The sequence below is a fragment of the Oryza glaberrima genome, chromosome 5 (assembly GCF_000147395.1).
Source record: "Oryza glaberrima chromosome 5, OglaRS2, whole genome shotgun sequence".
NCBI lineage: Eukaryota > Viridiplantae > Streptophyta > Magnoliopsida > Poales > Poaceae > Oryza > Oryza glaberrima.
Genome location: NC_068330.1, coordinates 24,113,567 through 24,140,201, shown reverse-complemented (window position 1 = coordinate 24,140,201; position 26,635 = coordinate 24,113,567). Strand labels below are relative to the sequence as shown.

Sequence of the window (26,635 nt, the reverse complement as noted above, 5' to 3'; positions counted from 1 at the left end):
TGACTTGTGGATTTTTTTAGTCTCACACTCTCCCTTTTTTTTCTTTCTCATGGGAGTGGTCGATATGTGCAGCGTGTAACACTACATGTCCTTTTTCTTCGAAAAAAGAGTTCTCCCTTATAACTTTTATAAGGAGTATAGATAGTTTGCATTCCTTGCTTGCTGCTTTTTTTATAGATATAATTTGCATTTCCTTGTTGCACTGATCATTAGCTCATTAGTTCATCCCACGAGGACATGATGACAGTATGACACTACCCAGTATGATTATTTTTCACTTAATATTTGGAGATTTATCTCGACGTCACTGGGTGGCATATAAGGGATGCGACAAACACTCCATATCAATCGAGGAATTTCCTCTCGTCTTGAATTATGACTGATCATGACTTGTCATTAGAGAAGTTAAAGAAAAAGATGGGACTTATCAGGAGAGACTAAAAAAAGAGTAGCCCTACGAGTAGTTTAGTGTGTTTTGCCATACTACCATGTGATGGTGATGTCAAAAACATGGGGCTCGCGTAACCGCAAAACTAAGGCTGTCCCAGACACACTAATCAAAAGCATTCGAATTTAGAACTCCTATAATTTGTTAGTTTGTTTAATCACTCTTTGTGTCTCATGATGATTCATGCTTGCATAATTGCATACACTTCTCGACTCTAAGCTTGGACCACACAACCCGTACATAGGACGAAACCGAAAGCATCACCCAAAAAAAAATAAAAACTAATGTGCCCCTCTTTAGCATGTCAGAATAATATGGAAAAGGCGTCGAGCAGAAACAAATATGTCAAGAGTTTGACAAACCTGACAACTGCCAATGCAGCCAATGAGCCAAGCAGCAACTTGTTGATGGCTGGTAGGCTTTCCCATTATATTCTGGCAAAAACTTTGCTTCCATTTTTCTATTGACGACGATGAGTTCGCCGATTCCGGCCGGGCCGGCTCAGCTTTTCTCCTTCGGCTAGCGTTTGGACGCACACTTTTGAGAGAATCGAAACACGGAGAGAAGTGCTCCGATGCATGACACCTCCTTTTCCACGTACTTAACGCCAAAGGGAAACAATGATATGCAGTGAACACAAAGGGATTGACCCTGCCCAGGATCATCAATACACGTTGAGGCTTCTTCGTGTGTGAAAGCATGGCTAACTCGTCTGGTCAAAGGCAAAATTGCTGCTATCCTAAAACAAATAGTACTAGGATAAATAAATGAAAGGGCTAATATAACACTCGCACACACGCGAGACGACAAAATGGAGAGCTAGCACACACGATAGGGACGGCTCGACGGCAGGGGAGGAGGAATAATGCAGGCAGGATGTTAATATGGCCACGTTTAGTTGGTTCGTGTGACAAAATTTTTTAAAAGTATAGACATACATAATATATTTAAAGTATTAAAGGTAGACTAATAACAAAATAAATTACAGATGTCACATGTAAACTGTGAGGTAAATTTATTAAGTTTAATTAATCCGTCATTAGCAAATGTTTACTGTAGCATCACATTGTCAAATCATGGCGTAATTAGGCTCAAAAGATTCGTTTCGCAATTTACATGCAAACTGTGCAATTGATTTTTTTCCATATTTAATGCTTCATATATGTATTTAAATATTTGATGTGATGGAATTTTTTAAAGTTTAAATTCAAATATTTGATGTGACGGAATTTTTTAAAGTTTGAAGGGAACAAACACTGACTATAGCGCAAAATTGTACTACAAACTCCCTCTCGCAAGACGAGAGAATGCAACGCCGTGCCGCTCTGGCGGCTGGGGCCCAACCGCGAAAGGCAATCCATCCCTCTCTCTCCCCGTCGCGTAAGGCCGCTATAAATCAACCCGTCGCGGGTTGCATTGCATCGGTCGGTCTCGGTCGCTGCCGTCCCTGTGCTTGGAGTAGACACGAGCCGGTGACGCGCATATCGTCTTCTGCTCGAGATCGATCGATCGATCGCTTGGTTGGTTGCTGCGACTGCGAGGGAGGCCGCGGGTGGCGAGGAGGATTGTGCAAAAAAAATGGGGCGCGCGCCGTGCTGCGACAAGGCGAGCGTGAAGCGGGGGCCGTGGTCGCCGGAGGAGGACGAGCAGCTGCGGAGCTACGTCCAGAGCCACGGCATCGGCGGCAACTGGATCGCGCTCCCGCAGAAAGCAGGTCGGTATTAGTGCACTGCTCGTCGTCGTCGATGCTAGCCGGTGATGAAACGCCATGTTTGTATGTGAATTCTGATGTCTGCGTGTTCTCTTGTGTGATTCAGGGCTCAACCGCTGCGGCAAGAGCTGCAGGCTCCGGTGGCTGAACTACCTGAGGCCGGACATCAAGCACGGCGGCTACACCGAGCAGGAGGACCACATCATCTGCTCGCTCTACAACTCGATTGGAAGCAGGTGATGATTTAAGCCGGAGATGAATATTTCTTTTTTCTTTCACTGATCCTGTTCTGAGTTCTTGAACTGACTCTGTTTGCGTGCGTTGCCAGGTGGTCCATCATCGCGTCGAAGCTCCCCGGCCGGACTGACAACGACGTCAAGAACTACTGGAACACCAAGCTCAAGAAGAAAGCCATGGGCGCCGTGCAGCCGCGCGCCGCCGCCTCGGCGCCGAGCCAATGCACGTCGTCAGCGATGGCGCCGGTGCTCTCGCCGGCCTCCTCGTCCGTCACCAGCTCGAGCGGCGACGCCTGCTTCGCCGCCGCCGCCACCACCACCACCACCATGTACCCGCCACCGACGACGCCGCCGCAGCAGCAGTTCATCCGCTTCGACGCACCACCCGCGGCGGCGGCGGCGGCATCCCCGACCGACCTCGCGCCCGTGCCACCACCGGCCACCGTCACGGCGGACGGCGACGGCGGCTGGGCGTCCGACGCCTTGTCCCTCGACGACGTGTTCCTCGGCGAGCTCACGGCCGGCGAGCCGCTGTTCCCTTACGCCGAGCTGTTCAGCGGCTTCACCGGCGCGGCGCCGGACAGCAAGGCCACCTTGGAGCTCTCGGCGTGCTACTTCCCGAACATGGCGGAGATGTGGGCGGCCTCCGACCACGCCTACGCCAAGCCACAGGGTCTCTGCAACACCCTGACATAGGAGGACACACTAAAACCTCCATTGAATTCTTGCGAACGCAACGGCGATCGATCGATTGATCGATGCGTCGCCACTTGCTACTAGCATAATTCTTGCTCTCTCTCTCTTTTTTTTCATTTTTTTCTCTTCTTCGAGTGGCCCATTCTCTAGCTGGCGTTTTCTCGTGTATTATGAGTGATCGATTGTTACATGTAAATTAATCCATAGATGTATCTGCACTGATCCAAATTTCTCCAGCGATTACGCTTGTCAGTTCGTACGCGATCCATCCGTTGGCTTGGCTCTCCGGTACACCGGACAAGTTAGCGCGTCCCGAAAACGATACGCCCCTGTCTGTCTCCCTCTCGCCGAGCCGAAGTCACTTCGCATGTACAGTGTCACAGTGACAAATCTGACGAGACGAAATGTTAGGTGAGGCACAAGAGGTTCAGAAGAACAACGTGTGCGAGACATGGACCAGTTCTCGTGCGGCGCGCACGCACAGTGTCATGGACTTGACCCGTTCCGGTTTTCGAGGGCCAATGGGGAGGAGAGGCGTGTGGACGGTTTTCTGTCACGTTACACGTAGGAGTATTTTTTTTTCCCTCTCATTTTGTTTTTGATTTTGCCCGGTGGCAAGTTGATCCTGATCGTATGGCCTAGGGGGCCTATGGGCCGTGGATCACATGGTCATTGGATGTCATTGTTTATTTGGGTAGTCTCACTTGGGGCATGGATAGTGTCTCTTTGTAAAGTGATTGAAGACTTCAAGTGCACGACAAGGACGAGCCTAGTTGACCCTGGAAATGGAGGGAGGATCGGTTTCGAAGAAGCTTCCTTGACAATTGTCATGCTCGTGATGGGCTCTATACATATGATCAGAGGAGACCGAGGAGACCTCTAGTTAAAAGTCTCTCTAACTAATTACTCCAAAAAAAAAGTCTCTCTAACTTTGCTCATTGTGGGTTTGTCAATGTCTAGGCAAATTAAAACCATCAGTAATAACATGTTAACAGTACTTACCTTGTTGGATTTTACTAGCTTAGTGTACGCCAGGGATCCACACATTTTCCAGGTCTTCGTGGTCGGCATGAGAAAATCCGGCAAAAGCCAAGTAGAACAAGGCCAAAGGATGGGAAAAAGCCAGTGCAATCCTCCACTGTAGTTTTATTTGGAAAGTAGATGAATATGGATTTTTTTTTATAAAAAACAAACTTTTATTTACATTTGAAAACAAACCCCAAAATAACTTATTTTACAAATAAACCATTTGTGGAGAAAACAACAGGCAAGGTCCCCTTATAACGTTGCATTTTTTCATTTTGGTCTTTAAGACAATTGAGTTGAAAAATCCTATATAATTCAACCTAGGTTATAAGCGGCATCTACTACACAACGGTAATGGCAGAGGATTCACTTCCAAGGTGTACATCTATCTGGTTTGTCAAGCAAATCTTTAATTTCGTTGCTTGACATTGTCTTGCGAGGGATCAAGTTTCAGTTTTGGTTAAAAATATGACACCACATTTTTTTTACTTGTTCTTAATCACTCTTCCCCTATGCGATTGTTACTTTTAACCATAGTTCTCTTTACATAGCGTGTATTACCCATCAACAACGAGGCGTCTGTGGTGACTTCGTCAATCTCCAAGATTTACCGGCCCAGTCTTCAAAGATACTCATAGGGGTAGGGTTTATGTGCGTGCGTTCATACGGGTGAGTATGCGTGCGTATGTTGTGAGTGTCTGCATTGTATTGTGTAGTTCTAAAAAAACGTAATTATAAAAAAAACAGTGCAATTACGTAGTAAATATAGGTAATTTATTGTGTAAAAACGATTTGATAATATATTTTGAAAAATGTGGTATGATAAATATAGCTAGTTCCATTAAGTTTTAGTCCATGTTTAACATATATTTGTACCTCGTTCGTGTTTCCTTCATACGCATAGCAGTAACTTATGTTTTGCATTTTACAAAGCAGTTACGATGAGTAGGTCATTGTAGCTCATTTACATATGGAGGGTTGTGATTTTGTTAGTACCTTGACATTGACTCAAAGCGGCACATCTCGGCATCAAAGGTAGGTGGCAAAATGCATTCGTCAAGGACAAATAGACAAACATGCATTGATCGAATAGTGCCTTCAGAGCCGTGGACTTCTGCGTTATCAGTTCGTTGAGGTATCTCTTTGATTTGACATGAGAAATGGACCATGTGACAGCAAGAACGAAATGCATGGATGCAGTGTCCTAACTGGATAGCTTGCTCCTTTCAGAATTAAAAGCTGCTCACTTGCTAGCTCAGATAAGTGTCAAGACATAGTAACAGTGTCTTCAGACTCTGCTTTGGTTTGTTGCTCTAACTGAAGAATTATTGCTCACCAAACGGATAAGCATATGCACATGTATCAGCAACCGGCATTCGGTTGGACCAGTACGGACGCAGATTGCAAACATTGTTAACTCCTCGCGATGTCTAACTGTCTTGAAAACGTCCTTAGAAATACTTATAACGGTCAAGATCACGAGTGTATTCCAAATAATTAATTTCACCTACATCGATGACAGAGGTGTCAACTTAAACATCCATAGCTTCACAATCAAGACTTCAAATGTTTTAATGCACTAGAAAGCAAAATCAGTAACCTTTACTATGATCATATATCACACACGAATGGTGCAGCTGTTAGTGTAACACCACGTGTTGAGATTTGAGAAAGCAGGCCAAAATCAATGCATTATTGTAGCTCCATTTCACTATATCAAGTAATAATAGTAATTTATATATATCGTAGCAGCGAACATGTACCATTAGATTAAAATATGAAAGGCTCAGATTGATTGCAGTTCTTTAGTGTGCATTTGCAATATCGAAGTGCACCCTGATCTCAATCCATCACACATGCACACAGACTGTTCATGTCATCGCTGATGCTGAGTTGGTCGTGAAATCGGACGATTCCACGACGGCAAGTACAGACACACGTCGATTGCCGGCAACCGCAAGCAAGTGCAGTGCAGGGTGCAAGTGCAGCAGGGCCCTTGGAAACAAAGTCGGAGAGAGACCATCCGCCCATGCCATGTCCATGTCCGTGTGTGTGCGCTCGCTGCTGTTGTCTCTTTCTGAGCTGGTACTAGTAATAAAAACTAGCCCGAGGATTATTGCAAGAACAAAAGGTAAGCAGCATCTTGCAGAGCATACTATCACCCAAGCTCTTAAAGCTGTCGGGGAAAAGGGATCCTACGTTACTCAGACACGGAGATACGGATACACGATACGTCGATACGGGGATACGACAATTTCCGGATACGACATTTTCCAAAAAAAAACAAGGATATGGGGATACGTCTATATATATATTAAAAACACACAAAAAATTAAGGAAATTACATTAATATATATTAAAAATACAAAAAAGAAGGAGCTTTTATAAAGAAAAAGCGATATAATACTATTATTAGTGTAGCCGATTCCATATCAATATTTTGTAATTTTCTTTTCTATAAGCAATTCAAATTAACAAGCGATTAAGATCCCAAAAACCACATATTAATAGTTCAATCATATAACTCTTGATGACTTTGCATCAACATTAGCAGCCGCACTAACCAGTAACCACTAGAATTGCTAGATGCACTAGCACTTGTATCTAACAAAAACGATGGTACTTTATCCTAAGAAAAACAAGAAAGGCATAACAGATCCAAGCAAGAAACGTTCAAAGAGCATGGATTTACCCGGCCAGGCACTCAAGCAAACAAAGAAAAAGCTCCCTGCTTTGATGTTGCCAGCGGCCAGCCTGCCACCGGCCTCTGCTATGCCCGGCAACGGTTGTGGCCTCCAAGGTTGGTGGCGAAGGAGGTGCGCCGCCGCCCAGCCGCGGCAGCTCTTCCGTCTCGCGGAGAGGACGTTGTGGCCCGCGCACGGCAACCAAGCGCGCTGCTGCAGCCGGCGTCTCTGGTGGCATCGCCGGGCACGCACGAGAGACAGCCATCAGGATGGGAGCGTATGAGGCGGCGCATCCTTGATGCGAGCGAAGACGGAGGCATGTTGCGGCCGTATCGCTGGCGTATCTCGATTTATTTTGTTTTTTTGAAATCGCGAATATGTGGGATACGTACGGAATACGTATCGAAACGTACCTGATATGTATCCGTATCCGTTGCTGTATTAGATACGGATACGTCGCTCTGTAGCCGTATTAGGGTAACGTTGAGTTAGGGACCTACCTTCAGAAAATATATATTCATGGACTGATCATGGATGCTAGTACAATCCAGAGTAGTGACTTCAAAAGCTGAAGATCTGAGCTTTTTGTACCGCTAACAAACTCAGTTTTTTTTTTAGGCTGTGTTTAGTTTCTGAGATGGGGAGAAGTTTGGGAAAAGTTGGTAGATTAGAAAAAAAGTTGGGAGTTTATTTGAGTAGGAAAGTTTTGGATGTGATGTGATGTGATGGAAAGTTTAGAGTTTGGGGAAAGTTTGGTGTGAACTAAACAGGGCCTAATTTGTTTTAGCATCCCGTGAAACATTTTTGCTATTTCTATAGGCCTTGTTTAGTTCCAAACTTTTTCTTTAAACTTTTAACTTTTCCATCACATCGTTCCAATTTCAACCAAACTTTTAATTTTGGCGTGAACCAAACTTCTCAATTTTCTGTGTAACTTTTGGTCTCGGTTATTGGATATCCTGATGCATCATGCATTGACTGTACATGTCATAGGTCTTCTATTCATTACTAGTACAGTATACAGTTTTTTTTTGGGGATAAACTTGGATGCTTTGTTCAGCATCTGCCTTTTCTGTCTTGACTCTTGGTACCGCTTGTGAACATGTCGACATGTTGTTCCTGCTGTTTTTTTTTTCCTTTTCATTTTGAGGCATGCGTCACTAACTTATGTTCGAGTCCATTTTTCAGCATTATTAGCTTTTAAAACACCAGTATACTATCATTAACCTATTATTATTATCATCATTTTTAATGTACTATCTCTTAGTTGCTATATATTTTTGCTATGGCATGTGGACCTTTTGGCTCTACAGTCTACACTATCTTTTTTCTTCTCATAACAGGATGTGTCCTAGGGCAAAATCTTATCTTAAGTTACAACATTTTGAGATGGAGAAGTAAATATTAGAGAGTTGAGGAGGGTGGTAAACATGTGGCTCTTTAGCCCCACATGTTCTTTTTCTCCTAAAGAATAAGTTGGAGATAGGATGGTGGCAGAACCATCACCACCACTACTATATTTTAAAGGATTATAGGTTAATAATACATATACATAAAAGTTCATCAAAAAATTGTAGGTCAATCACTTACTCCCCCATCCCAAAATATAAGCATTTTTTGAATTTGACATAATATTCGATATGATACTTTGACCAATAATAAGTATAAAAATAAGATGTTTTAAATAAAAAGAGTTGCATATTATGATAGTTTGTCTAATAATAAATCTAGCAACATCAATTTTACATGATTGATCTTTTTATTTGTTTTGCTATTAATAGTCAAAGTTAAAAATGGTTGACTTGACACTATATTAAAAATACTTATATTTTAGAACAGATAGAATATTTATCTTTCTAAATGCCGTAGGATCGCTGATGATTTAGCGCGCCACGTCAGCCGTTCTATTTGCGCCCCCCCCCCCCCCCCCCCCCCCCCGCCCAAACCCCCCGGCGCACTTTCAGCTAAATTAAACATTGTTTCCCGCTATTGTTCACCGTCCGATCTCACACTAGATAAGAGCCAACCTAATAAAACGCCAAAACTAGCCATCTTCTTGGGAACACAAGACCCACGCACCAACAGGTAGCGGCAAATTTCATCCATTACATGCCAGACCAACCATATCTGTAGAAGATCAATTTCGAGCTATAACTAGTCGTGAAAGAAATGCAAGTATGGTCGAGTTAGGCAGGCAGATAGACATACGAACTAGGCTTATAGATTTGAGATTTCCACGTAGCGACAGTATCAATGGCGGTTGATCTTTCCCAATCAATCGTTCACATATTTGTACCCAAAAAAAAAACCCCCACTTGACCCATCTATCGCTTGCGCTTGTCGATACCGGCCGCTGAATATTCCACAAATCCGCCTTTTTTTTTTCAAAAAATAATCAGTGTTAACACATATAAATTAAAGATCAAGGCGCTTAAGATGAGGATAAGTACCATGTATCGTCTGTGTTCTGCCCAGCAGCGTCGCCGTCACGTGTTATTCTTCTGATCATACGAGATCACGAGACGATGGACTTAATTAACTGTGTTTGTACGCTGCAGAGTTTAATTTGCTTAAAGCCTGGCCTCTGATTCTGCTTGTTTAATTAGTTCTCGTACTCAGATGTGCATACATTTCATTGCTAGTACTCCAATTCGGTCCTTTATCGAGGAACATTATTGTTAGGAAACGATAGACGAACAAACGATAAAAAACAATAGATTAATCACAAAAGACACGAGATTTAACGTGGAAAACTCTCCCAGAAAAACCACGGACGCCAGTCAGCAAAATATCTTCACTATATCTGAGGTGAGGTTACATCGCCGCACGGCGGCTTACAAGAGATATATATATATATAGTGGAACCCTAAAAAGGATGATGATCCGTACCGCAACTCAACAATTATTCGGTCCATTTCGAGAGAACAATTTCAACGCATGCCAAAGAAGGGTCTCGCGAATGTTCCAATCCATCGACCAGCGAACAAACAAAACCTTGACGAGACGACGATGTAGGTAGGAGCAGATAGCTCGCTAGGCTGTTCCCTTGTTCTCCTCCGTACACCGGCGGCCGGACGCTGCAAGTCAAAAGCCCTCCACTAACTATAACTAACATCACGCCCCTTTTTTTTTTGGGGCTAGAACTAGCTACTCCATGCGAGTCCTTGTTTGGATGGGTCGCTTGGAAATGCAGAAAATGCGACCGCATTTTGACACCCTTTTCCGCTCGGCAGAGGGTATCTGCCACGGTTGGCGCCGTTCACACACACGAGAGAATCGCATGAGCCACCGTGATTTCGATCGATTTGCTCGCGCAGGGGGAGGAGAGGACAGCGACGGCCGGGGAGGTGGACGACGGCTTTAGCGATCGAGGCGATGGCATGTCGTCTCCGGGGGGCCCTGCGAGCGCCGGCGACACGGGCTAGTGCGCGTGTGCGTCTGCAGGTTGACGATCGAGGCGGGCGGCAATGTAGTACAACTGTGCAAGCCTAGCTGGCCGGCTATACTTGCGCTGTTGTACTAGTGTCGTTGCCGCGCGGGGACTGAAAGGTGATTTGACAATCTTGGTACCTGCAGGCGGCTGGTGGCAATCGCTGAAAGGAACATTTCTGACAAGGGGAATTATTGGTCACAACTCACACGTTAGAAACGGGAGTTGTTTACTGTAGATGGAGCCATGGAGGTAATGGTCATCATCTTTTGTACGCCTTCCAAATAATTTTAAGATAATTTAATAATAATATAGATTATTATGTACTTCATCCGTCCTAAAATATAAAAACCTATAACTGAATTCGTAATAATAGAAAATATTCCATTCATTTTTAGCTTCTTATATTTTGGGACGGAGGAAGTGATAGATAACTTCAAATACATAGCCGTTTAATTTCAATCTAGAGAAGGTTTTTTAAAAATAAATTAAACTCTAGCTAATGCATAATACATGTACTATCATTTATAGTTATATATTTTTTAAAAGTTTGAAATATTAACCTTTGTGTTTGTGTAATGATATATCATATATTGATCCATGTTGTTAAAATAATTATAATTATTTTGATAAAATGTAAGAAACAAGGGCACATCACCTCAATGGAAAAAAAAATACTTTCTTGCTAGAAATGGCATTTATCAGCAGAGATGTTACGTTTTGGCGTTTTCCCCATTTTCTAGGTGAGTTTTTTCTTCCTTTTTAAAGTTCGTTTTTCTTATACACTACAGATAAAGTTTAAAAGTAAAACATACCCAAAGATTTTAATTCGTGTACTAGGAGAGAATTAAATCGCTTTGTCGATCTTGTAGTATTGTTTGCATTGTCACCAACCAACTGGTTCTAGAATTGTGCTACATTGCTACTGTACATATCTCCTCAAATGTGTTTCCTACAGCTGAACATTTTGACTTTGTAATCCTCTAGCAAAGGAGTCAGCTAAGCTAATTGAATACTACTAGCTAATAAAAAAACCTATTGGATAGAACTCCTCTCTTATTCTAATCATATCAAGCCCCCAAAAACAAAGTCGGCGACGGCCTGATGGGGAACCGAAATGCTTTCGATGTCAGCCAAGATAGAAAAATTCCACCAACGCGATCGCTCATCCAATTCTGTTTGTCTCAATCCTTGAAGTTTTGCAGCTGAGGCCAAGTCTACGTTTCAGTGCTTCGTTTCCACAAGTTTCCATGGCCAATAGAGTAGCATTCAGTCCATTTGTTTGCTGAAACGGCCGCGAGATAGTCAGTTTTGTCACATTTTCCAGCTGCAAGTCAATGCTACGCTCTTGTCGTTGTGATAGCACTCAGTGTATATATATAAGATCAGATACAATCATTAGAGACAGAATAATTCTAAAGAGGTGACGATTCACACTGTGATCATCGCTCTGGTCATATAACTCATGCAGAGGATGGATGAAACTGAAACGTGATTGAAAGAAAAAAAAACAGTCACTTTAGAACAAGTGGTAATCTAAGTTTTAATCATTGAGTTGTGAGGTGATGGGGTCTTCAGTTACTAGCTAGTATACAAGTAGTAACTAGTTATGGTAATTGGAGGCTAGCAAAAGAGGACTTGGTGCCTATGACATACTTCAACAAGTGGTGAGATCTTCTTGATTTCATGGTTGAATAATTATCCTTGAGACCTTGACAAGATGGCCTGCTTGATGTATTTTTTTTGTTAGGAGGGGCCAGGTTGATGGTAGTCTTCCTTTCTCAATAATGGGATCAAATGTGTAATTAGTGTTTAACAGGACTCTGATAAGCTTTTGGAGGATGTCAAGTCTCAAATGAGTTTGAAAAAAAGATTCATGTGATTAAGAATACTAACAAGCCGTCTTACATTCATTATTGCCTCGGCCTGCTTTTCTCTGAACCTGATGCAGCCATGCAGCTACAACGCGTGAATGCTGTCACCGTGTACACTTCAAAATACAGTGCATCGCGTCATGTGGTCCTGTCATACAGTCATACTCCTATGCAAAATGAACAAAGTCACCAATTATCAAATCTTGGAAATCCTAGCAGAATACTAGTACTAGTACAGTACATTGAATAATCCCTCCGTGAAAAATGAGAAATGTAACAGTAGGTCAGCCTGAAGTACTGTATAATTTATTTTCGTTTTGCAAGCTGCAGTCCGTATTCCGTAAGAAGTAACAAAGCTCTTGGGCAGCAATTGCTAGCCAAGATTCTTGGGAAGATATAACTGCAGAATGCAAGTCCACTTGTGAAGTCATGAGGTTGCAGCAAAACCGAATGCGTTAGCTGACGGCAGTTCGATTAGCTGCTGGATGACGGTTTACTGAACATCAGGTTTCAAGCATTCTGTTATACAGTTCCCTGTTATCAAAAGAAGGAGAACATCCGAGTTACAGTTTACCTGCATAGCATCATTAGCATATATCAGATGCATGCCAGATAGAACTAGTTAACAGATAGCAGAAAACTGACCTCTCTGGTCGGGTTCGAAGTTGTTCTTGTAACAATGAAGGCAATGTACACGAGTGGGCCTGAATAATACCAAAGGCTCAGCTAATCAGCTTTCCTTCTCCGAGCACACTGCGTTCAAAGCCTCAAATGGCCCAACAACTAGTGGGCTGGTAGTGCAGGCCGCATGTGCAGGATGACGTTTCCCACCGCTCATGACGGCCCAATGACTGAGCAATTTCAACGTTGGAATAAGTTCACCTGAGGTCCCTTTATTTGTCACCCAGTCTAATTTTCATCCTTGAACCGCAAAACCGTGTACGACCCATCCCCAACTTACAAAAACCGGGCAAACGAGATCCCTCGGCGGTTTTGGCTGACGTGGCGCCTACTTGGCCATTTTGACTCGGTCTCCGTCCCACGTAGCGCTGGTGTGGCGCTGACGTGGCAATTATATCTCGGTAAAATAATAAAAATCATGGGCCCACATGTCAGCCCCCAAAAAATATTTTAAAAATGGTGGGTCCCACATGCCAGCTACACAAAATAAATATGGTGGGCCCACATGGGCCCCATATGTCATTGACCGAATCCAATATCTTCTTCCTTGTCACACCCCGAAGTTCTTTCCCAAGCCTAAATTGGAGTTTTAAATGGTCTCAAGAAAATACCAGTGTAAAGCAAGAGTAAACCTTAATAAATTAATGCAAATAATAATCGGAATTGGTATGTGGAATTTTTCTTGAGTTCTACATGTCGAAATTTGCTAATAAGATTTTTAGTGGAATTTTTAGAGCTCTCGAAATAATTTTAACCAATTAAAAATGAGCACAAGCAATATTTAATCCCAGGAAAAATCCTTTTTCCTTCTTTTTTTTTCCTTTTTCTTTCCTTGTCTTTTCTCTTTTTCCTTTGAATGGGCCGCCGGCCCATTCTTCTTTTTCTCCCCCTCCTCCCGCTGGGCCGGCCGAAGGCCGAGGACCAGCTAAGCCGCGCGAGCCGGCCGCCCGCCTGTCAGCGCCGCCCCCCCCCCCTTTGATGACGTCAGCCCTGGGATTTATTATGCAATAAATGATTTAAGGACTTTTGTTATAGTAATAAACACAGTGAATCTTCTAAAATTCATAACTAATTCATCCGTGCTCTCTTTAAGCCCATTCAAGTCTCAGTAAATCAAGAAAAATGTGTAGAATCCATTAAAAATGGTTTTGTTCTCTGTTTCAGTAGTCTTATAGCCTGTTTGCATTGTTTGCCTTGTATGTCGCTTAGATTCCGGGTCTTCCGACGCTCCGGTGTACTTCGAGATAGTCGCCGAGGTTCCTCCAGCAGCAGAGCAAGGCAAGTCATGCCTGTTACTTGAATATGTTGATCCTATATTGCAAATGCTCTATTGTTTTTCTTCAAATACTGCATTGTTTTATAATGTTACTATGGGATGTTTACCTATTGTTACAGCCATGCTATTTTGATACCATACTCCTTTGTTAGCTTGGGCTATAACATGAATAGACTTTGGACTAGGAATCGCTTAGCCATGCTTAGTTCAACTAGCACACATTGGGGAAAAATCCTATTAAAGTATAGACTGCAGGTTCTAGTGGTGATGTTGGATTAGTACCACCGCTTTGGTGTTGATTAATTAAAATGAATCACATGGTGGGCTGTGGGTGCATGGTTTTGCTAGTCGCACCCATGGCAATTAAGGACCGGTTCGCGGGAAACCCTGGAAGAATTCCTCGTACTTATCACAAGCCAGCGTTGGCAACGGCTGGGCTTGTAGTGTAGCTTTTCTTTAGCCGACGCATCCAGGCAAGGGTGGGCGTGATGGAGTTTGGATGGGCCCTGCGACGGCCTATGCGGCTTCCGGATTCACTTAGGCACGAGAGGGGACTGCCCGTCGCCCGCTGGGGACGGGGGTGAAACTTGAGGTGCGGTGTGCTTGGCTAGAGGGGGTTATGCGAAGGGTCCTGTCACGGCCTCTTTCCGGTATGTCGTGGTGGCATGTCGGCGCACGGGAACGTGTCGTGGGGCTGTGTCTTGTGGGTACAGTTGTACACCTCTGATCAGAGTAAAACTATTCGAATAGCCGTGCCCGCGGTTATGGGCGGTCAACCAGATTCACCGTGATTAGTTTCATCCTAGTGTAGTCTAATGAAATTGGATAGTATATGGCTGGGCCTGTCGCAACGTGGTGTAGCGTTGGACAGTGAGTGATCAATATTGATTAATTATTACAACTGTTTACTTCTTTCAACTTCTGTTTATAAATGCTCGCTTTATGCAAATGAACCACTCTAGCTCTCCTTGATAATTCCCTGCATCATACCCCTATTCCGGTATGACTTGCTGAGTACAGTGGGTAGTACTCAGTCTTGCTCTATTTTCCCCAACCCCAGAATACGAGTATGTGTCCGATGGTGGTTTCTCCGAGGAGTAGTCTTTGTCCGTGCCGTCGAGGATGCCTGTGGAGTGGTGTTCCCGCTGCAGTTCAAGTCAAGGCTTAGCTCCAGTTATCTTTTGTTTTCCGCTGCATTTTTGTAAGACTTTTATAATGTTTGTAAGACGTGGATCTGTATGTCAACTTTGTCGTTTGTGTACCCGGCCGGTCCTGGACGGGGATTTTAATGCACATTCTGCTTGGAATTCTATTCGGGAATTTCTGGCATGACATTCCTCCTCTCTCCGGCTCTCCCCATCTCTCTGCTCCCTCCTCTCACCGGGCGGCGTCCAGCACGGCGGCAGCAAACGGCGCGACGACGGACAGCGCATGGCCGGCGGCGGGCGATGGCGCGCGCGAGGCACGTGGGGACGATGTAGGCGTCGATGGCGACGTCGGGCCGCGCGAGGAGGCGACGGAGCAAGTGGAGCTTCTCGTCCTCACCACCACCACCACCAGAAGCAGTGGAGCCGCCATGGCGCTTGCGGAGCTCCGACGAGGGGAGGGCATCAGTGTGGCTGTCCCCGGCCGCGGCGGCGAGGAAGTAGAGGCGGCGCGCCGGGGAGGGAACGGGAGGGCCGCGGCAGCCGAGGGACGGGGAGAGGCGTGCGGCTTCGATCCCTCTTCTCCCGCTGGCGGCCATCGGGGAGAAGGGCGGCGGACGACTAGGCGAGAGTGCGCAAGAGAGAGATGGCCGCCGCCGCCCCAGGCGCCTTGTGCACCGTCGCCCGCCGTTGGCCATGCGCTGTCCATCGCCGCGAGGGAGGAGGCGAGCTCGTCGGGGCGGCCGGCGGGAGAGGAGCGGCAGCGCACTGGGACTAGCGGGGGGGGGGGGGGGGGAGGGGGGAGCGGCGCGCGGCGACCCGCAGGTGGGAGGGAGAGGAGCGGCCGCCGTCGCCTGGAAAGAGAGAGATGAAGAGAGGGGAGATGGGGAAAGAGGAGGAAGAAGAGGAGAGGTGAGTTGGACTGACATGTAGGGTCCATGTGGGTCCCATCTTTTTATTATTATTTTATGTGAGACTGACATGTGGGTCTCACGGGTTTTATTATTTTTCTGGATCGGATTGCCACGTAAGAGCCACGTCAGTACCACATCAGATGAAGACCGAGTCAAAATGGACACGTAGGCGCCACGTCAGCCAAAACCACCCTTAAAATCGCCAAGGTACCTTGTTCGTCCGATTTTCATAAGTTTGGGGACGGGTCGTACCCGGTTTTGCAGTTTAGGGACGAAAATCAGACTGGGCGACAAATAGAGGGACCTAAAATGAACTTATTCCTTCAACGTTTGTGTGCTGACAGAGTGACGAGCCTCGATTTTCTAAAAAAGAAAAGGTTACAGGCCTCGAACAAGATGCTGTTACCAAAGTTAACCACGAATTTGGACTAGAAAATAGCTAAACATGACGGCTTGATCGAAGATTACGCAAAGTTTTAGTTCGACTTTCGAACTTATAATAGTTCAAAATAATCATCTGCTGTCATCATCTACTCAATAAAAACCGAAATCCTCTGTCACCATCAAAACATAGCAAAAATCAAATGCCATTAAAAAGTGCCAAATGACAGTTGACAGCCCAAAATAAAAAAGAAGAAAAAAAAAGGAACACTATTACATATTCCAGATTTCCAGCTGCAATATCAAGCTACCAAATGGATCCCCAAAAAAATTGCAATCCATTCCATGAACTGAGCCCACCATGCACCACACAACCCCCGCTCCTCCACGCTTCTCGGGCTCCCGTAGACCGGGTCCACCCGCCAATCCCCCCACACGTCGATATCTCCACCACCCACCGCACCCACTCTCCTCCTCCTCCTCACTCCGCTCCCCTCCTCTCCTCCTCCCTTCTCGCGGAGGCCGCCGCAACCAAAAAAAAAAAAAAGTCTAACCCTAGATCCAGGCCCCGCGTCTCCGGCGATCTCCCGGCCATGGCGACTCGCCGGGCCCTCTCCTCCCTCGTCCGCGCCGCCTCCAGGCTCCGCGGGGCCTCGCCCGCCCCGCGCCCGCGCGGGCCGCTCCACCGACCGTCGCCAGCGGGGTACCTCTTCAACCGCGCCGCCGCGTACGCCACGGCCGCCGCGGCGAAGGAGGCGACGCCTCCCGCGCCCGCGACGGGGAAGGCCACGGGTGGAGGTAAGATCACCGACGAGTTCACCGGCGCCGGCGCCGTCGGGCAGGTGTGCCAGGTCATCGGCGCCGTCGTCGACGTGCGGTTTGACGAGGGGTTGCCTCCCATCCTCACGGCGCTCGAGGTGCTCGACCACAACATCCGCCTCGTGCTCGAGGTGGCGCAGCACCTTGGCGAGAACATGGTGCGCACCATCGCTATGGACGGGACTGAGGGGCTTGTCCGCGGTCAGCGCGTCCTCAACACCGGCTCCCCAATCACTGTAATGCCCCCCCGCCCGTCTTCTCATCCTTGTTTGCGATCGTACATTTCATTTCGTGTTGTCTCCGACCAGATCTGACGAAATGTGGATCTACTGCTGTCAGATTTGATCTAGGTGTACAGTTCTGAGTGGCGAGCGATCTCCCTTCCATTTCGTTCATTTTATCGGTAGACTGTTGGCTGCTTTGTGGTGGTCTGTTCGTGCTAGTGAAGAAATTGACTTTTTTTTCCCTATAAAGTGCTGCCTTTTGGTTTGTGGTGGTCATCTAGAGTCTATTAGAATTCATTATGTTCACCAGTGTTGCATTTCCGTATTGGCGTATTGTGAGGTTAACATGCATTGGTTGGTATAACTTTTCCACTGTTTGCTTGAATGAAAATTGTCGTCATAGTCTAGGAATCCATTCCAGTTTTTGTTTATTTAATACCCTTGCCAATTGTTTAGCATAAAATGGGCATTACTGAATTCAGAGAACTGCTGATGCATTCGTGTAAATTCTGATTATAATTAGAGTTGCTGAACCTTGTATCTGTAGCATTGTCTTGGAAGTTGAAACTAATCATATATAATGTGTTCTACTATGTTTTTGACTTGGAAGTTATTCTTTGTAGGTTCCTGTTGGCAGGGCCACGCTTGGACGTATCATGAATGTTATTGGTGAGCCAATTGATGAGAAGGGTGACATAAGTAAGTTACTATATGTTCCATGTCTTCATTATTCATAGTTATTTAAGAATTTGTGTGTCCAGTTCTTATTTATGTTTTGTTATTGATGCTGACTTCTATTGTAGCAACGAACCACTTCCTTCCCATCCATCGTGAGGCGCCTGCTTTTGTTGAGCAAGCCACAGAACAGCAAATTCTTGTTACTGGAATTAAGGTATAATTGTCCCACCCTTGTCTGATCCTGTGGTTATCTGAAGTATTTGAATGGTAAATAGTTGCAACCATGATTTAGAGTCCTAATTGCTGTACATTGGTTTAATTTTATAGGTTGTGGATCTGCTTGCGCCCTACCAAAGAGGTGGAAAGATCGGTCTTTTTGGTGGTGCAGGAGTCGGCAAAACTGTCCTTATTATGGAGTTGATCAACAATGTTGCTAAGGCCCATGGTATGCATCTATACATAGTCTCATGTGTGATATTGTTCAAATTTCAGTCACTTGTTCTATTTGACTGATGATGATTTGTTTGCCAGGTGGTTTCTCTGTGTTTGCTGGTGTTGGTGAACGTACCCGTGAAGGTAATGATCTTTACAGGGAAATGATTGAAAGTGGTGTCATCAAGCTAGGTGACAAACAGGTAATTTTAGTTGATATCTTATTTTCTGTGGGACGCACACATGTGCAAGCTACTTATATATCAATTTTGGTTGCAGAGTGAAAGCAAGTGTGCTCTTGTCTACGGGCAAATGAATGAGCCCCCGGGTGCTCGTGCTCGTGTTGGGTTGACCGGTTTGACTGTTGCGGAACATTTCCGTGATGCCGAAGGACAAGATGTGCTTTTGTTCATTGACAACATTTTCCGTTTCACTCAGGTAATTTATGCAAGACATCTCTTCTTTTGGTATTTCTACTCTGCATAAAAAAGAATTACTAGTAGTATACGTAGCGTAGGTGTTTCTACTAAGTCCCATTGTTATGGTTTTGATTAATCTTGAATCTTGATGTCAGGCGAACTCTGAGGTGTCTGCTCTTCTTGGACGTATTCCATCTGCTGTGGGATATCAACCAACTCTTGCTACTGATCTTGGAGGACTTCAAGAGCGAATTACAACTACAAAGAAGGGTTCCATTACATCTGTCCAAGCTATTTATGTGCCTGCTGATGACTTGACGGATCCTGCTCCTGCTACTACTTTTGCACATCTTGATGCTACTACTGTGTTGTCACGACAGGTTTGTCCAACTGACCTAATACATCGTGTTAATAATGTCCTCATTATGACTTGAATTTGCTATCTGTGCAGATCTCTGAGCTTGGTATTTACCCTGCTGTCGATCCTCTGGACTCCACATCCAGAATGCTCTCCCCCCATGTGTTGGGTGAGGATCACTACAACACTGCTCGTGGTGTCCAAAAGGTTCTTCAGAACTACAAGAATCTTCAGGATATTATTGCAATTTTGGGTATGGACGAGCTCAGTGAAGATGACAAGTTGACCGTCGCTCGCGCAAGGAAGATCCAGCGTTTCTTGAGCCAGCCCTTCCATGTGGCTGAAGTTTTCACGGGTGCTCCTGGGAAGTACGTGGAGCTGAAGGAGAGCGTCAACAGTTTCCAGGTCAGAATTGAATATGCATAGTAGTTTTTGGAGTTCAGTACCACTACGGTTACAGTATTTTGCAATTTTTGGGGTTATAATTGATGAATCAGTATGTGCCTGCAAGAATACACTAGTTTTACCAGACAGTACAATCCATCTACACTTTTTTAATCCTTTGTTCAGTAACACATTTTGCTAGATCTGTAGTTGTAGACACGCGATATTACAGAACTTCATTATGCTTATTAGTAATGTATATTCATGTTTGCTTGTGTGCTCTTTGCTAAAGTTTCTGCTGATGTGCAGGGTGTTTTGGATGGGAAATATGATGACCTTCCCGAGCAGTCATTCTACATGGTGGGAGGCATTGAGGAAGTCATTGCTAAAGCTGAGAAGATCGCCAAGGAGTCGGCTTCATAAGATCTCTTCATTGTTAAGTTCTGTACAAGTTAAATTTTTGGATTCTGGTTTCTATATGCCCGTTCTGTAGCCAGGACGTGATTACAAGCAGGGGTGACATCTTCTGATGAGCGATGTTTTTTTGTCTTCTTTTTCTCCTTTTACCCCTAATAAGGAACCGCAGTGACATTGTATTGTGCTGCACAAAAGTACTCGGAACTTCGAAAGCATGTGTCCTTTATAATGCAGATCCATGAAGCATAGGATCATTGAGTTCTTGTTTTTAGTTGGTAATTCTTTCTTTATTATTTCCATATCCATGCTTTGGTTGTGGCTATTCGCTTCTCCGGCGGAAGAATTTGCAATCAGAATGATTGTGCTTAATTGTAAAATTGATTTTAGGATTTTTCATTATAGTCAACTTCTCAACCTTAGCTTTTAAACCGTAATACAGATACAAAATTTTTACCTATAAATTATTTTTAATTGTTTCATTAACTCTTTTTACTGCCCCACTATGTACTTCTACTTCTAGTTTGGTTCTCACTACTCACTACTCAGCATAATCTGCAACAGCTTTATGAGTTGTTTAGCCTAGGCCCATATCAGTAAAACTTTCCATCTCCAGCCCAATTCAAAATAAAAGGCCCAAGAGTGACTAGCCCGGCCCAGTATATCTATCAGCCTGTGCTGCCCAAATCCGGTGATCCAAAATCGTTTCCCCCTCTCCCTCCCATTTTCAAGTTGTTTCGAACAATTCTCTTCAATCCCTCATCATTTCCCCCAAAATCGCGCGGCCGTCTCCGGCCAAATCCACGCCGCCGCCGCCGAGGACGACGCAGCGGTGCCCTCGTTTCGGCCTCCCGTATCGCCCTCCGTCGAGCCGAGCCACCGAGACTGGTGAGTGAACTCGAGGCCGTAGGCGTTACTGCTGGTTGATCGTGCCAACCCTAATTCTGACGCCGATCAATCTCTCCCCGTTTGATTCCCCTGCAGGCTGCGTGGTATCGTCCTCACGAGGAGCGGCAATCCGAAGGAGCGCCTCCTCCCGATGAAGACCATATGCGGATCCCTCATGCACGAGCTCCAGGTGCGCCTCGCTGTCGACTGATCTGCTGTTGCCGCGATGGCGGTGACAGGTTTTGTTGGTCTCTCGCTGATTCAGATCGCTCGTGGTTGCAGGTCATCTGGGACGAGATCGGGGAGCCCGAGGCCGCGAGGGACAGGATGCTGCTGGAGCTCGAGCAGGAGTGCCTGGAGGTGTACAGGAGGAAGGTGGACCAGGCGAACCGCTCCCGCGCCCAGCTGCGGCAGGCGATCGCTCAATCTGAAGCTGAACTCGCCGCCATCTGCTCCGCCATGGGCGAGACGACGGTCCACGTCAGGCAGGTCTGTCACTTTTGCTTCTGTTTTCTGTCGTTTAAGAGCTTATGTTTTGATGGTTGATACGATTTACTGTGTTATGGTACTATAATGGTTTGGGGCGCATCAGAATTTAGCCGTTTCTCCGATTCAAAAACACTACCCACCATTGTATTGTGATATTATCGAAGTATTATTAGGCTATGAATTCATATGTTCTTCGTATACTACCTTTCGCCTGTATTCAAGCATGGTAACTTCATCATTTTCCGTTAGCATATTTTCCGAACTGGTAAGCAGTGTGTGTTTTGCAAAAACTTTTTGCATACAAATTTATTCTAAAAAACAAATAAACCCAATTTTTGAGTTTATAATAATTAATTCTTAATTAATCATGCACTAATGACTTATATTGTTGTGCATGCCACGGAGTTGCCACACCCAATAGCCGGAAGGAGCACAACCCTCTAGATTATATCCCATCTAGTACTGGTTGCTATATCTTGAGACGGAGGTAGTATATGATTACAGTCACAGATGGGCTCATTTAATGTGTATTATTTAGTTATCCAACTTGAAAGGTAGAAGTATGCTGTAGCGAAATAGGATCTACCAGTAAGGCAGTAATTAGTTCTTTGTTTTTGATTGTTTTATCAGTCTAATCAGAAAGCATGTGGATTACGGGATGAGCTCGGTGCAATATTACCATACCTAGAAGAGATGAAGAGGAAGAAGGTTGAAAGATGGAACCAGTTTCTTGATGTCGTAGGAAGGATAAAGAAGATCTCATCTGAGATAAGGCCAGCAAATTTTGACCCTTTTAAAGTGTCTGTGGATCAATCTGATCTATCATTAAGAAAGCTTGAAGAGTTAAGGGTGGAGCTGAAGTCCCTTGAAAAGGAGAAGGTTCTTCTTGAAGCCTTTAGCTCTATGTATTATTTGAATTCCTTTTCAATTTCTATTTTCTAATGTATTCTGATTCAGTTATTAAATTTCTGAATTCTGATAGGGTGAGATGGTAAAGCAAGTTATGGAATATTTGAAGACTTTACATTCTTTATGTGTAGTACTTGGTGTCGACTTCAAGAAAACAATATCTGAAATACACCCTAGTCTTGATGAAGCTGAAGGGCCAAGGAATATAAGCAACACTACAATTGAGATGCTAGCATTGGCGATTCAGAGACTTCGTGAAACAAAAATGCAGAGGATGCAGAAGGTCTGCATCTTACTATTTCAATTCAGGGAATGTCCAAATGGTATATATCTGCTTTCAACTAACTGTATTAGCTCTGCCAGCTTCAAGATCTTGCATCTACCTTGCTAGAACTATGGAATCTAATGGATACGCCATTTGAAGAGCAGCAGGCATACCAGAATATAACATGTAATATTGCTGCTTCAGAGGCTGAATTAACAGAACAGAACACCCTTTCCATTGAGTTCCTCAACTATGTGAGTTAATGATCTTTTGGAGAACTTGCTTTCGTGAGTCTTGTGGTTGTCATTTTCTGTTTTCTACTGAGATAATGATACTAGAGTCAGAGGACATGATATTCTTTGATCCAGGTGGAAGCTGAGGTATTAAGGCTTGAACAGCACAAAGCAAGCAAAATGAAGGAGCTTGTTCTCAAGAAGAAAACAGAACTAGAAGAACATCGACGACGGGCACATTTAGTTGGAGAGGAAGGTTATGCAACTCAGTTCACAATTGAGGCCATTGAAGCAGGTAATATGTTATGGAATGATTCCCTGGGTGTGTTCGCTTTTCCTAGATCCCAACCGGATCCCTCTGCACGGAAAATGGAGCGGTTCATTAGCGCGTGATTAATTAAGTATTAGCTATTTTTTTTAAAAAAAATGGATTAATTTGATTTTTTAAGCAACTTTCATATAGAACCTTTTTTTTGCAAAAAACATACCGTTTAGCAGTTTGAAAAGCGTGCGCGCGGAAAACGAGAAAGAGAGGAGTTGGGAAAAGGGGCATCCGGGAACACACCCTTAGATTTCTGTGCAAGTTCTTGAAGGTAGTTTCAGTTAATTGATCCTCCTACCTCCTTTTTCCGTTGAGAGGATGTGTCATGTGTGTTAAGCTGTTAATGCTGTTTATTTAGTAAAATGTTTTATTGCCCAAAATATGTCTTCACTCTTTCCATTTCAGGGGCTATTGATCCCTCTTTGTTGCTCGAGCAAATTGAGGCTTATATTTCAACAGTGAAAGAGGAAGCTTTTAGCAGGAAGGACATTCTCGAGCGAGTTGAGAAGTGGCTAAATGCACGTGAGGAAGAGGCTTGGTTGGAAGATTACAACAAAGTACTGTCCTATCAGAACAATTTATATGAAAAGATTTTTTTTCCGCACCTGCTGCTGATTGCGGTGTCCGCATGACATGATCAGGATGACAACCGGTATAATGCTGGGAGAGGTGCACACATTATGCTTAAGAGGGCTGAAAAAGCGCGTGTTCTGGTTAGCAAGATTCCAGGTGACAATCAATTATTAAACACAATGTTATGCTTTCATTCTTAATTTCTTATCATTTCTGCTCCTGATTTGCTGCTATTGTGTTGTGGACAGGAATGGTAGATGTTCTTGAAACAAAAACCAGAGCTTGGGAAACTGAAAGAGGCAATGAGTTCACATATGATGGCGTATATTTCTCTATTCATGCCGTTTATTTTATGTATTATTTACAAAGCCAGTTTTGAGAATTGCCAAAACTCGTGTCGTACAATGTTTGCAGGTCCGACTTATATTGATGCTTGAAGAATACATGGTTGTTCGTCAAGAGAAAGAGCAGGAAAGGAAGAGGCAAAGGGTACTAGCTGTATCCTAATTTGTGTGCTTTTGTTACCATCTTCTTACGTGGTAACGTGGGTGAGATCTGAAATCTGAGTAATTGTAGGATCAAAAGAAGCTTCAAGATCAACGCAAAGCTGAGCAGGAGGCACTTTATGGATCAAAGCCAAGCTCTTCAAAATCTCACAGCACTAAGAAGGTACCCAGAAACTCCACACCTGGAGTTCAACCTCCTAAATCAGAGATACTTCATTCAAAGACTATTCGTGCAGCCAAGAAAACGGAAGATATCAACACTCCTTCCCCTGGTAACTTCGACTTAAATATATCTGAAGCAATATTTCTAAATTTTTACTTAGTATGTAGTACGATCTGACTATCTCTGATCTCAAAAATAAACTCAGGTCATAAAGGTTTAGACACTGTTGGTCTCCCTATCAGGAAGTTATTTCCATCTTCCAACTCGAGCAGTCTTCTTGAGATGGAGACACCCCGGAAGCCCTTCTCTCAGATTACACCTGGAAACATATCCTCATCTCCTGTGCGTCCAATCTCCACTGGTGGTACTGAAGAGAACAGGACTCCCAAGACATTTGCACCAGTTCCTACGACTCCGATGACAGTGAGCCCTCATATGCAAATGGCAGTGACGCCTGTTCTTACCGCAAAAGCTGTTTCTGTACTCTCTTATGACGAACCGGAGCTGACTTCACAAGAGGACACCGAGTACTCATTTGAAGAGAAGCGTCTTGCAGTCTATCTTGCCGCACAAGTGGCTTGACTGTCAAGGATGCTGATACATCCATTGTGTAGCTGAAAGTCTGAACCTTTGATAGCATTTCTCATGTTACAGAGACTTGTGTAGGTCGACAGCAGTCGGCCTTATTCATAACCATACTTTACGTTTTCATCCCATTGTTAAAGTAGTTACCTTGTTACTGCTGGCACTTGTCACCTGATGATGTGAACCATTACCTTTCTTCGCTATGTTGATGGTTATCATTAGGTGGCTGAGACAATGAATTGAACTGGCAGGTGCAGCCGTGCAGGTGATGTGGTTTGTTATTTGGAAAAGAGGTTTTTACCGTTGTGGTAAGAAAGCTAAGATGCGGCCGGTGAACTAGAGTTTCACAAAGCAACCAGGTAACTTCCCTTGGAGTTCAGTCAATAATCATTTCAAGTAAATGAAAGGCAGGCCAGTTCCTGGTGATGCACTGATGCTGATATTTGCATCGCGTTCAGATGACACACTTCATGTCTGAAAGCAATAAGAAAGCTAGACAGATAATTTATGGCTATAATACAAGCAGCTGTCAATTTGTTCATATCGTAATTCACCTGGATTTTCCTGCAAAAGAGGTCAGGGATCCGGGACATTGGTTTGCAAGTCAGAATACTATAAACCTGAAATTCCGTATAGGCCAAAAGTTGAGCTAAAATTTGTCTTCGAGTTAAAGGCTTAAATGAGTACTCTTTGCTAACCTCTTTCATTTTCTGCGCATACATTTCTTAAATTGTTAAATACTGTATTTTTTAAAAAAATTCTAAAAAAACATATCAATCTATTTTTTAAAAAAAATTAACTAACATTGAATTAATCATGTGTTAATCCCCTGCTTCGTTTTATGTGCCGGGAAGAGTTCCCTGCGCACCTTTGGATGGAAATAAACGCAAGCTTAGCTGTTAAAACTTCCCTGAAATTTCACTCTAAAAAATACTTCCCTGAAATTCCTGTGTTCATGCTCAAATAAACAATACATTGTTCAATGTTATAGAGATTCTCAGAAAGAAGTATTTGAACAATGCTAGTTTCTTTAGCAGTTCTGCTATGGGAGGCTCTCAATTTTGGAAAGGGCTGCATCATTGCAAGACTTGGGTTGAAAGACTTGTGGAGAAACATGTTCATAAGGGAAATCATGTATTTTTCTGGAAAGATGTGTGGTGTGGTGATATTCCTCTCAAAATTAGGTTCCCTGACCTTTTTGAGATCAGCTACCAGTAAGGGGCTCTTGTGAGTGAAGTGTTCAATGGGAGAGACTGGGATCTAGAATTTAGAAGAAATCTGAACTCTCAAAGAGAAACTGAACTTTCCCAATTGAAGCAACTCATTCAGGGGTTTTGTTTGGATGAAGGAGATGACCAAATTGTCTGGCCTCATAATAAGAAAAAAAGTTTTTTCTACTAAATCTATGTATAGGATCTTGACTTTTGGGGGTATAAGGGATGTAGATTTATGGGAGATTTGGAAATGCAAGC

General features: G+C 44.1%; 3 protein-coding genes across 4 annotated transcripts; all 3 read left to right on the top strand.

Moving 5' to 3' along the window:
* The first annotated feature begins 1,856 nt into the window (after positions 1–1,856).
* Positions 1,857–3,329, top strand: LOC127772967 (transcription factor RAX1-like). Its single transcript, XM_052298968.1, has 3 exons — positions 1,857–2,162; positions 2,266–2,395; positions 2,488–3,329. The coding sequence occupies exons 1-3, from the start codon at positions 2,027–2,029 to the stop codon at positions 3,089–3,091; spliced, it is 870 nt and encodes a 289-aa protein (XP_052154928.1). The 5' UTR covers positions 1,857–2,026; the 3' UTR covers positions 3,092–3,329.
* Positions 3,330–16,984: 13,655 nt separating this feature from the next.
* On the top strand, positions 16,985–20,504 carry LOC127773692 (ATP synthase subunit beta, mitochondrial). Its single transcript, XM_052299828.1, has 9 exons — positions 16,985–17,557; positions 18,169–18,244; positions 18,349–18,437; positions 18,551–18,668; positions 18,755–18,858; positions 18,935–19,093; positions 19,230–19,454; positions 19,526–19,837; positions 20,126–20,504. The coding sequence occupies exons 1-9, from the start codon at positions 17,096–17,098 to the stop codon at positions 20,237–20,239; spliced, it is 1,659 nt and encodes a 552-aa protein (XP_052155788.1). The 5' UTR covers positions 16,985–17,095; the 3' UTR covers positions 20,240–20,504.
* Positions 20,505–20,896: 392 nt separating this feature from the next.
* LOC127773690 (65-kDa microtubule-associated protein 3-like) lies at positions 20,897–25,356 on the top strand. Of its 2 annotated transcripts, none has more exons than XM_052299827.1 (13): positions 20,897–21,118; positions 21,215–21,308; positions 21,401–21,607; positions 22,238–22,486; positions 22,590–22,799; positions 22,880–23,035; positions 23,150–23,309; positions 23,742–23,893; positions 23,978–24,065; positions 24,158–24,231; positions 24,324–24,398; positions 24,486–24,687; positions 24,784–25,356. In XM_052299827.1, exons 2-13 carry the CDS (start codon positions 21,270–21,272, stop codon positions 25,158–25,160), a joined length of 1,989 nt encoding a protein of 662 aa, XP_052155787.1. In that variant the 5' UTR covers positions 20,897–21,118; positions 21,215–21,269; the 3' UTR covers positions 25,161–25,356. The 2 variants fall into 2 exon arrangements, with proteins under 2 accessions (XP_052155787.1, XP_052155786.1); XM_052299826.1 differs by having other exon boundaries at positions 21,010–21,118; positions 22,247–22,486.
* Positions 25,357–26,635: the final 1,279 nt, after the last annotated feature.

Excerpts from the sequence above, each read along its gene's own strand:
- LOC127773692 (XM_052299828.1), top strand. The coding sequence starts at position 17,096 with ATGGCGACTCGCCGGGCCCTCTCCTCCCTCGTCCGCGCCGCCTCCAGG. Across the intron at positions 18,669-18,754 it reads CAATGTTGCTAAGGCCCATG|GTGGTTTCTCTGTGTTTGCT; the intron begins GTATGCATCTAT and ends TTTGTTTGCCAG. Across the intron at positions 19,838-20,125 it reads AGAGCGTCAACAGTTTCCAG|GGTGTTTTGGATGGGAAATA; the intron begins GTCAGAATTGAA and ends GCTGATGTGCAG.
- LOC127772967 (XM_052298968.1), top strand. The coding sequence starts at position 2,027 with ATGGGGCGCGCGCCGTGCTGCGACAAGGCGAGCGTGAAGCGGGGGCCG. Across the intron at positions 2,163-2,265 it reads CGCGCTCCCGCAGAAAGCAG|GGCTCAACCGCTGCGGCAAG; the intron begins GTCGGTATTAGT and ends TGTGTGATTCAG. Across the intron at positions 2,396-2,487 it reads TACAACTCGATTGGAAGCAG|GTGGTCCATCATCGCGTCGA; the intron begins GTGATGATTTAA and ends GTGCGTTGCCAG.
- LOC127773690 (XM_052299827.1), top strand. The coding sequence starts at position 21,270 with ATGAAGACCATATGCGGATCCCTCATGCACGAGCTCCAG. Across the intron at positions 21,608-22,237 it reads CGACGGTCCACGTCAGGCAG|TCTAATCAGAAAGCATGTGG; the intron begins GTCTGTCACTTT and ends TTGTTTTATCAG. Across the intron at positions 24,066-24,157 it reads TCTGGTTAGCAAGATTCCAG|GAATGGTAGATGTTCTTGAA; the intron begins GTGACAATCAAT and ends TGTTGTGGACAG.